This window comes from Diabrotica virgifera, chromosome 3 (genome assembly GCF_917563875.1).
Source record: "Diabrotica virgifera virgifera chromosome 3, PGI_DIABVI_V3a".
Taxonomy (NCBI): domain Eukaryota; kingdom Metazoa; phylum Arthropoda; class Insecta; order Coleoptera; family Chrysomelidae; genus Diabrotica; species Diabrotica virgifera.
In genome coordinates, this window is record NC_065445.1 from 56,046,633 (window position 1) to 56,058,774 (window position 12,142).

Consider the following 12,142-nt stretch of genomic DNA (forward strand, 5'->3'; position numbering starts at 1 on the left):
AGTCACCTCTCAACGTCCATCTCAAAACAGATCCGCCCTGGACTATAGAGTAAATAGAGAAATCCAAAAGCGCAGAATATGTTTTAGTTCAAATAAATTATACATGGGTTACGTGATGGATCAACTTTAACCATTCTGTTTTAAAGCAAAAGGAATGTAGACATGTATAAAAATAAAAATTCCTGTCATATTTTCACGAAAGGAAATTGTCGACATACAGAGATAAACAAAACAAGATCGGAAATTATTGTGGTTAATTAATATAATTATTTGTGACATACACACTTAATAAAAAAAATTATTTGAATGTCCGCTGTACAGTTTGAACTGCTTTTAGATTTAGTAAAACACCAGTTTGCAGTACCTTTTCCGCATTCCACCATGTACTATCGGAAGAATCGTTGCCGAAGTATGCCCAATTGCCCAGCCGTTTATAATAATTTAAAGGATTATTTAAAGAAAAATCAATTTCTAAATAACTTGTTATTTATAATACAATTATAAATATTTTATAATATGTTATATCATTTTTATAATGAAAATAGTAAAAACCCAAATAGTTAATTATATGTATTTATAAACTTCTTGTAAGAATTATAAAAAATTTGAGCTGTCTGATACTCTTCGTCTGATGTCTTCGTCTGATGGACGACAGTTGGTGAAGGCATTGGAGTGGAGCAGGTTGAAGTAAAAGGGTAGGGCATTACATTGGGCCAGTGGCTTGTTTCGTCCATATTGGAAATATTTCCTATTGGTTTACGAATCTCACTTTTCAATAGTAGTTCTTCATAATAGTCCGATTTGAAAGTTTTTAGTTGCAACGCTACGTATTCTGCAAAATGACCAAAATCGTCTTTCGGCTTTTTTCATTATTTCAACGGATTCCTTGAGAATAGAGTGATCATCTTGACTTTGTGATGGCCATTTGTCATATCTGTTTTATTTTCTTGTATAGGTGGTATTGCTGCATTTAATGTTTCCTCATTCTGTACACTTTCCTAGTTTCCAGGGTACCATTCTGAAAAATTAGGAATTATTAGTTACAACTATACTATGTCTTGTTCTTGTAGTGGTAACAATAAACATATTTATTTTTATTTCAGTGTCCTTCAAGTACAGAAGAATTTATTGAAAAAAATATGTCGATAAATTTGTATCAAAATAGCATTTCCCTTGAACTATCGAGGGGCATGCATATTACAATGGAGAAGTTTAAGAACACACAACATTGTTTTGAAGGGAGTCGCACATGTTAATTATAAATTACTTTATGTAGGTAGATGTTGGTTGTATTGGCAGAACTTCTGACGGAGGAGTTTTTAGTGTAACTGCTCCCTGCACGAAGCTTTGAAAAGCAAACGGTTTTCTCTTGCTGAACCAGAAGCACTACCCCAACCAGATTTACCAGGTCCATACGTAATCGTGGCAGATGATCATCATCATCAATGGCGCTACAACTCTTCGTGAGTCTTTGCCGCGTTTACAATTACCTTCCATGTTTGTCGGTCCTGTGCCGCTAATTCCCATTGTCGCACTCCCATTTTCTCTAGATCTTCGAATTCATGCATGATTCCTTTTTTCCTTTCTTGTGTATGGGTACAATAATACTACCACACCATTCTTTTGGCATTATTTCTTGTTGCCAGGCCTTTTCTATTAATTGATGGATTTTACTTACGAGTTCATGAACACCTGTTTTAATTAGCTCGGCATCAATATTGTCCAGACCAGGGGATTTATCGTTTTTAAGCTTTTTTATGGCATGCGTAATTTCTTCCACGCTTGGTGGGGGTATTTCTAATTCGGCCGTTTGATACTCATGTTCTCCGTTGTTTCCACCATTTTCATTGTTTTCATCAGTGAAATTTTGGATATTTAGGAGCTTTTCAAAATATTCAGTCCATCTTTCTATTATTTTGTTTTCGGCAGCCAGCACTTCTCCATTTTTATCTCTTACGAAGTTGGGTGTCCTTATATACGAGCCTCTCTTATGTTGTCTTACCTCTCTGTAGAACTGTTTACTTTGTTTGGTCTGTGTTCTCCTTCTACTTTTTCAATTTGTTGTTGCAGATATTGTCTCTTTTTTTGTCTAAGTGTTCTTCTAACTGCGGCTCTCTCTCTCTATGTAATCGTATACGTTTTTCTTCTGATGGGTTCGACAGATAATCAATTATTCTTTTGTTTGTTTCTTTTAGTGTTCTTTCACATTCCTCGTCGAACCATTTTTTCCTTTTTGTTTTTTTCGTTCTTCCGATAGATTTCTCTGCTGCTGCTGTAGTAGTTGTTTTTATGGAGTCCCATCGCTGATCTACATCTTCACTTTCATTTTCATTTATTTCCAAAACCTGAAACCTATTTCTTAATTCTACTTGGTACTGTCTTTGATTATTTTCTTCTTTCAAATTCGCCACATTCCATCTTTCGTTCTTTGTGTATTTATCTATTGTTTGTGTTGAAATTCTTGTTCTGAACTTGGCCTTTACGAGAAAATGGTCTGTGTCGCTATCTGGCCCTCTCATAGTTCTTACGCTTATTATGCTGCCAGAATTTCTCCCATCAATAAATACGTGATCTATTTGATTATTTGTTCTTCCATCGTTTGATCTCCATGTTGCCTTGTGGATCTTTTCTCTATCGAACTATGTGCTTTTGATGGCTAAGTTGCAGCATGTCCCAAAATCGACCAAACCTGATCCATTATCGTTTGTAACTTCATGTAGACTATATCTAGACTAAAATAGTAAATTTACTCCCCACTCCTTTCCGTGGAGGGTCATGTTTATGTTTAGTAGGTACTATTCGATAGATTTTTGAAAAATATTGAAGAAGTATTTTTTAGTTCTTCGATCTGACGTTATTTTGCGAAATATTCGCTTTTTTTGTAAAATTTTTTGACTTACCCGTTTCCTTACACCCTGCTCAAATCGTCAGATTTTTGAAATATACACTCTCTTGTATGTACTTAACTTACCACTTACCTTATCTTAATCTGACAATTTAGAGTATTTTTAAGGATATATTTTTTTTCGAGCCAGCCTTAACGAACTTCCCTGTGTTAAGAGTCAATATATGGTAGAGGTACATCTACACGGTACCAGGTTTCTCCCCATATGATAATTTGACGCGCTCGAGTAACTGCAAAAATCCCCGCTTGGGCTCCCCTACCATTATTCTCTTGTAGACTTTTTTCCTAACGTCATCCTGAACACAATGCAAAAAGTTGCAAGTCGATAGGTGCTGTATTTAAAGATCGATTTATTCTTCTGAATAAAATACTTCTGAATAATAAAATCACATAAAAACAATTTACCTGATAAAGCTAAATTGAAATTTAAATATTAATAATAAAAAAAAAATAGAATAATAGAATCTATATAATTTATGAAAATTTAAAAAACAATAGTTTTTGTTGTACAAAACCATGTACAAAACTATTTGTCAGGAATTCGTGCTAAATTTGCAATAGAATCTGATTACTATGCAAAACGAATTATTGTTGGACTTAATATTCTCTCTTAAAATTACATATTATTAGGTATAATAATTGACTTATATTTCTTTCCACGTGGTGGATAATAAAGTCCAAAAAGTACGGGAGTTCGTAAGCGTGGGTGTTTCAATAATATATGTAATTGAAAATATTTTAACTGTAGATTCCTGGGCTCAAAATATTGAGATTTAACCCAAATGACTTGAATAAAATGTGGCTCCGTACTAAGTTACAGGTTTTTTTTTATTTAAAAGCTATTTTTAGCCAGTGCCTACTTTAAAGCTAATTGATATGTATCCTTGTCATACTTGGCAGAAAGTGTAGGTAAGACACAATTTATGTTAAATAAACGTTTCTGGTTACTATCAGAGGCGTACGACAGGAGAAAGTGAATGGTTGACCCTTCTCAAATTCTGCGCCACTGGCGGAATTGATATTTTAGCACAATTTTTGCGATTCTCCAATACTTTCTATGTAAATAATATATTCTTTATTCGTAACGATAAAATTATTATTTTTCTTGATATTTGAAATTAAAAATGAAGCTGCACTGTTATTTTAATTAATGTATTAAAAATTTTGTCTGTATTTTTGGATCATAAGATTGAATTTAATTACTTACTTAGTCCTAAGCCTTTTTACCTTTAGGTGAAAGGCTGGTGGAGTTGAGTTTGGCATTGTAGTCTTCATCCTTTCCGATCTTGCGTTAGGTTTCTTGCACTTTCCAATGTCAATCTCTTCTTCTCGACTTCTTTCCTGATTTCATCTACCCACATAACTCTTGGTCTTCCTCTTTTGTTTTCCCCCTGCACTCTCGTTTCGAACACTCGTTTTGTTAGCTTCTCGTTCGACATTCTACACACGTACCCGAACCATCTAAGTTGTCCCTCCACTATTTTTTCATTGATTAAGAGGGGAGTTCGAAATTGGCAGGCGAGGCGAGAGGTTGTGCGGCCGGTGTATTGGCGATAAGGTAATATCGGAACCGAAACCTATCACAATAAAAACACCGGCTTTTAAAAGACCTACCGTTATCGATAATCGTTAAAGTTAAAAAGTGTGCTTGTGCGAAATAAAAATAAGATTGAATTTATTAAGCAAATAAAATTTTAATCGTTATTAACAAAATAAAAACATAATCTTATTTATTGAAATTTCTTGTAGAGGATAGATTTGATGCATTCAACATTTAAAAGCAAATTTTGGTTCTACAAAGAAAACCATTGTGCTCTAATCTAAATAAAAGAACAATTTTAATAACACGAAAACGTCAAAAAACATATTTTAACTTAACCTTTTATAACACAATATTGTTCAATGTGACGCCCATTTAAAGTACTGGGTACAAATAGTTTTTAAATGTTTAAATAAAACTCAGTAACGAGCCACATTTTATTTAAGTACTCTTACTTACTCCGTGGCGTTAAAACCCTTCGTGAGTTTTAGCCGACTCTACAACAGGCATCCACTCTTCTCTGTCTTAAGCAAACTCTATAAGTTCTCCACGCCCAGAGCTTTTAAGTCTTCTGCTATATTATCTCACCACCGGAGCCCACGTGGTCTTCTTCCAGTTGGGAGTTCTTCCCATTCCAGCCGTACTGTTCTTTGGTCAGAAGGTCAGAAGTTCTTTGGTCAGAAGGTTCTGAGCTATCCTGCCCACTGGAGTCTTTGGGACTTTGTTTCTGTTATGACGTTGGCGTCTGGCCATAGTTCTTCGAGCTCTTTGTTAGTTCTTATTTTTATTTACATTTTATTTAAACGAATTGGGTTAAATCTTAATATTTCGAACTTAGGAATCTACAGTTAAAATATTTCTAATTATTATTGAGAGACCCTGCATATATCATTCTCTTTGCATTATCCCTATGCGGGATCTGCTTCCCTAATTGCATTTCTCCACATAACTGTATCTTGGGTCATATCAATATTAATCCCCTTTACCAACATGTCCTGCCTAATCGTCTCCTTCCAGGTTTTCTTTGGTCTTTCTCTCCTACTCCTTCCAGGAATCTGGACTTCAGCAATTCTTCGTATTTCGTGATTAACGTCACGACGTTGAACATGACCAAACCATCTCAACCTATGCTCTCTCATTTTGGCATCAATCGGTGCCACACGTAGGCTTCCCCTAATGTACTTATTTTTAATTTAATCCTTTTTCGTCACTCCACTCATCTATTTAAACATGCTCATTTCCGCCACATGCATTCGTTGTTCCTCTTTGTTTTTCACTGCCCAGCATTCAGTTCCGTACATCAAAGCCGGTCTTCTGGCTGTCACACAACACACCGCTCGCTTCCTTCCACTTCATCCATCCAGCCATAATTCTACTGCATTATATTTCTCCATTACTCTGTAATACCGATCCCAGGTATTTAAAACTATTGCTTTTCACAATCATTTCACCATCCGAAGATACCTTTTATTTGCAGTAACTCGCATCTTTAAATGAACATTCCAAATACTCTGTTTTTGTCCGACTAAGTTTAGCTACGAAATAAAAACTCGTATTGAAAAAGCCAGAAGCTCTTTTAACAGTCTTAGGAAGATTCTGTGCAACTTGTCTTTAAGTATCAATATACGCATAAGAATTCTTAGATGTTACGTCTTTATGTGTCCTCCTCTACGGAGTTGAAAGCTGGAGTCTGACAGAAGATGCCATAAAACGGTTAGAGGCGTTTGAAATGTGGTGCTACCGACGTATGTTGAGGGTCTCATATATATACACCACACAACTAATACAACTATTCTCCAGAGGCTAAGAAAAGACAAAGAAATAATTAACACCGTAAAGAATAGAAAATTGGCTTACTTCGGTCACATTAGGCGTAATGATAAATACCGACTGCTACAGTTGATTCTACAAGGCAAGATTGAGGGCAAGAGAGGCCCTGGACGTAGAAGTATATACTGGCTGGCCAATCGAAAGTGGACTGGTCTAACGTCAACTGATCTATTTCGAGCTGCTGTAAATAGAATAAGATGGGTCAGTGTGGTCGCCAACATCTCCAGAAGATAGGCACCTTTAGAAGAAGAAGTTTTAAACCTTTTTCCTCCGGAGCTTGTCTCCACTGTTCCGGTTTTGGAGACAACCCTGTATATATTTTATGAGAATTTAAAACACAATAGGTAGTTTTTGTTGTAATTTGTCAGGAATTCGCATTAAATTTGCAATAGCATCTGATTACTATGCTAAACGAATTGTTGTTGGATTCTAATTGCTGTAATTCTCTCTAAAAATGACATATATAAATAAGGGACTTATATTTCTTTCCACGTGGTGGATAAAAAAGTCCAAAAAAGGGAGTTCGTGGGCGGAAAGTATAAAAACTTGTTGGTGGAGTGTTCCTACGTCTGAAGTTATATATGTATAACCCAGGTAATCGAGTAAAATACTTGAAATGTATAAAAAGTTGTCTGGGGGCTTGTTTATTCTGTTTTTGATTATCTGGAAAAAATGCTGTTCAGCATACGCAATATCAGCAATTTATATCAAATTAGGTCTACAAAGGATAAAATATTTGCTCCAAAATATCGGAGAGCAACACAAAAATAACAAAAAAATATAATGGTTTGTTCCAAAAGTTTTATTGACTGATTCTTATAGTACTTTTTATAGACTAGGAGCCGGTATAGGTGAAATTTGCTAATCATTTTAGGCATAATAGGAGCCTATGACTTAAATAGTAGAACCTAAAAGAAATAGTATTAGTAGAGGATCCGATATAAGGTCGATTTGCACCGATCTAATCTTGTTGTAACTATAATTAATTAATAATTAAAAAATGACATTTTTTTTATGAATTTAAAAAAAAATCAGACCCGGGCAGATATTATTTCAGATTTTTTAGATCATTCTAAACAAAAATGCTTTTTGCGAACGCACGCGATGTTCAGAGCACGAGCGTTAACGGAGCGAGTGCTATACATCGCGTAAGTTCGCAAAAAGTACTTCACGCACAGTTTCATACAATATTTTATCTACGATAAAAAAATAAAAAAACTGTAACTCTTCGTCACTGGAATTCATTTTTATTCTACAATTTTTAGAACTTTGACATTTAAAAATTCTAATTTCGTTCAAACCACAAAACTGTCAAAATTTTTGTTGTAATTTATTGCTCATTATGCCATCACCATTACAACGCGAAAGTTAAGGATATTTGATTATACAGTACGTAAATCGTTCAGCTGGATATAGGGATCATACATTGTATATATTTAGATACATAAATCCATACATTGTATTATATTGAGATAATTGTGGCAACTGAGCTCTCTTGATGACAATATGGTTGTTAACATTATCCTCAAAATTAACAACTCATTTCGACTGACACAAATAAAGGTCAAAATATGACAATGTAGTAGTTATATATTTTTGGCTTAAGGAAATGGAAAAACTGTTTAGTTTTAAAATTAGTTTTTAATCAAAAAATATTTTAAAAATTAAAGTAAAATTATTAACTCATTAATCATAAACTTTGTTTTTGATTTATTTATGAACAGCCTTGCTTCAAAATTCACTCATTCTATTCGTTCTAACAGCTCTATTGCACCAAAAACTCGTACTCGAACAGAAGCTTCAACTAACACCGGTTAACGCAGTTGCCACAATTCTCTCAATCTATATTCCCTATGTCCAGCTAAACGATTTACGTACTGTATGAAAGTGTGTCAAACACAGTGCGAAAAGTAAATCCCATTTAAAATACATTGTTACTTCAAGCACACTTTAAATCCTTCACGCACTGCTGTCTATAATGACAGTTTTCACAAACTAAAAACTTATACATAATATGACATAGAGTAGATAGGTACAGTGGAACCTCGATTATCCGTCTCTCCATTAACCGTCACCTCTGTTAACCGTCAGGGTTCCTACATAAGTATTGACTACAGTAAGTAAAAAATGAGTCATAAATTCATTTTGTTTGAGCATTGCGATAAGTCGATAGGCCAAGTGAAATTCTCTGAAATGTACAGTTTTGCTATCACCATATTTTAAGAATGAATTAACTGTTTTGTTTTCGTGGCCTAAAGATGACATAAAAGAATGGTTAATTTGTGATGAGGACGCAAAAAGCTATCCATTGTTGACAGATGATGAAATCGTTGAAATGGCAACAGAGGCGGAGGAAGCAGATTCAGAAGCTGACACAGACTACAGCTGACAAATTGATTGGATTGTACGAACACAAATCTCTCTTATATTGTCAAACAAAACATCCAAATAAAATTTGAGAGCTGTACTATGAATTTTGAATTTTTTTAATGTTGTGTTAACCGTCTTTTCGATTATCCGTCATACCCTGGGTCCGGTCCCTTACGGATAATCGAGGTTCCACTGTACAGGTCTTTTGTAATTTTTCTCTAAAGTTGATCGTTTTCGAGTTATAAACAATTTAAAACTGAAAAAATAACGAAAGATGACAATTTTCAAGGCTCAATATCAACACAAGTAAGTAATATCATTTTTCTACGGCCGTGCTAAAAGAGCCACTTTCACGCACGCATTTCCGAAAGTCGCACTTTCCCGCACGGCGTGCGGAAAAGTAAAATACATTGTAATATAGCATCATAATATATTATATTACATGCAATAAACTAATATTTAGATATTATTTACTAATTTATTTCAAATTTATCTTATTGTGTTCATGTTTTAATGAAATTAAGCGATTATTTCATTCATAGGAGATTCTGACCAATAGAAAGCTACAGAAATAAAAATTAAACTGATAATTTTTGATAATTTCCCGTCGTCAAGTATATTACGTCAGCTGCCCTTCGTTGCTATGAAAAAATACATTGACATTAATGACAATTAATGTTAAAAATTATAAAAGTTATGACTTTCAACCGTCAAATATTTATAAAAACTGTGTGTTTAATTGTACTAATTTGTACTTACATAAATAAATTACAATAAAATTTTGGTTTTGAACAGTTTTATTCATGAAATAATCGCAACAAATTGCACTCGATCTCTAAAATTAATATAGAATTTTTGCCCTCTGACACTTTAACATAATTTCACTCGCCTTCGGCTCGTGAAATTAAAACTGTCAAAGTGTCACTCGGGAAAAATTCAATAATTTTAGAGCTCTTGTGCAATTACTACTGATAATTCGATGAAATAAAATTATTTTGACATAATATTTAAAAGTCAGATCAGTAGACAATAGGTTTGTTCCAACTCGATACAAAACCGTTCTTGAACGGCTACGAATATGCGCAGTAACGAAAAATGTGTTACTGCGCATACATTTTCGTTATTGCGCATGCGCGTAACGATTCAAGAACGGATTTGTACCGAGTTGGAACAAACCTAATTACAATGGTTTTGAATCGTCGTCATGGAAACCAATATCGTCGTCGTGGTAACCCATTATATTGAAAGTTTGGTTTTGACAACCTTGTCAAAGAATTAATTTGTGTATTTTCACTTCTAAATAAAAATTGATATAACTTTATTTTTTGTGGCTTTTTTCCAAACGTACGGCCCTAGAAAAAATATTGTTCCTAACTCATGAGGAAAGTGTCTTCCCCGCACTCGACTGCTTACCCGAACTCCGCTATCGCGTCGTTCGGGTCAACGGCAGTCTCGTGCGTGAAAGTATCACTTTCCGCACTAGTTAGGAAAATAACTATTTTGTAATCATCAACTACATAAATTCAAGTTGAAACCTTTTTCTATCAGGTCTCGATAAGAATTTTAACCTTGTTTTATTCTAAAACATACTTTTTTAATTGTTAATGAGAAAGATTTCTTACGGGGAGACGGGCATTAACAACTAAAAAACAATATTCCAGAATGAAATAAGTCCAAAAGACTTATCAAGCACTAATAGAATAAGGTTTGAACTTGAATTTAGGTACTTCGTAATTTTAAAAATGATATTTTATACTTACCTATGTTTTTGAGCTTTGAAAATCGTCATCTTTCGTTCTTTTTTAAGTTTTAAATTGTCTATAACTAGAAAACGATCAACTTTAGAGAAAAATTACAAAAGACCTTTTTCGAAATTTTTTTTAATGTATAAAAAAATGTCATTTTTTAATTATTACGCCGCCGCCTACGAAAAGTGTAACTCCGAAAAATGCCGTTAAGAGTAGAACTTTCAATGAACGCCGCGAAAAATATTATTTTCGATTATATGATTATGAAAATTATAAGTAATCCATAATAAAGCATTAGCGAAAAAATTTATTTTTTGAGGAGTATCAGCATAAAACATTATTTCTGTTTGTGACTACTAAAAGTTCTCAGAAATATTTTTTTTAGTCGGCAGAAACAGAAACAGAAAGGGAAATAATTGTTTTCGTCGGCATCTATTATAAACTAAATCTTTTCGTTATAAATATTTCGGGAGTTACAATCTTCGCGGACACGCCTATAAAAAAAATTGTATCGCCAACATTTATCAGAGTTATTATTTTCACTGGAAATGTATTAGGAATCACATTAATCATAGGTATCAGCGATTAATTAATTATAGTTAGAACAAAATTAGATCGGGCAACCCTTGTTTTTTGTAATTGTTAACATGCTAAATTACATATCCAATAATTTTTGTCCATTAAACAGATCGGTGCAAATCGACCTTATATCGTATCTTAGACCATATGAACACTGTGCGGTCACTTTTAGTGGGACATGCATCGACAGTGGCGCATCAAACTTTTCACTTATGGACGGGATAAATAAATTAAAAGTTACATTCCCTCACTCCTAGAATTCAATTTTTTTCATATTTTAAGTTCTATGTGCTTAAAAAATAAAACTCAGAGCCCACCACCCCCTTCCGCCTTCCCCCATCATCACAAAATTGATTTTTAGGTTTTATTTTTTTTTTTAGGTGGGGCGGGATACAATCAGTTTTACAATTTCAAAAAAATTCACAGGCATAGTTGAGGCTTTTTCAAAACATGTCTATTTTTTATAGATCCGTAGTACATAGATCCGTAGTACGTAGTACATTTTATAGATCCGATCCGTATTCATATTTGTAAAAACTGGTTGGTAATTTGTGGTGTATACATTTTTTTTTTATTTCGAAACATTAACCAATTTTTGGGAAGAATACTTGGGGAAACTTTTCCACGACCTTAGAACAGGAAAAGAACCCACCATTGAAGATAATTCAGGTCCCGAAATCCTACCAGAAGAAGTAACCACAGCCATCAGACAAATAAAGGATGGAAAGGCACCGGGACTTGATGAAATACCTGCAGAACTGCTAAAGCTATTAGATGGAGCACAAATAAAAATAATAGCTAAAATATTTAATGACATATACAAGGCAGGAAAAATACCAGCAGAGTGGCTCAAATCTGAGTTTATACCGTTGCCCAAAAAACCAGGAGCAAAAGTTTGTGAAGACTGTAGGACCATAAGCCTAATGAGCCATCTTCTCAAGCTGTTTTTAAAAGTCATCCATAATAGAATTTACCGAAAATGGGAAGAACAAATTGCGCCCAATCAGTTTGGATTTGTGAACGCCGTTGGTACGAGGGAGGTTATTTAGCGTGCAGGTGTTGTTTCAGAAATGTAGAGATGTCAGCTGTGATGTTTTTGCATGCCTGATTGACTACAAAAAGGCTTTCGATAGAGTCCGACATGAACAAATGATGGAAGTGCTGAAGAGG

At 34.1% G+C, this 12,142-nt stretch overlaps 1 protein-coding gene across 1 annotated transcript in view; it reads right to left on the reverse strand.

The window, feature by feature from the left end:
* Positions 1-555: 555 nt before the first annotated feature.
* LOC114330346 (insulin-like growth factor 1 receptor) overlaps positions 556-12,142 on the reverse strand; it is a 50,809-nt gene continuing 39,222 nt past the window's right edge. Inside the window, exon 2 of the mRNA XM_028279670.2 lies at positions 556-1,018. Coding sequence (XP_028135471.2) covers positions 971-1,018 — 48 coding nt within the window. The 3' untranslated portion in view covers positions 556-970. The remainder of the gene's footprint in view (positions 1,019-12,142) is intronic.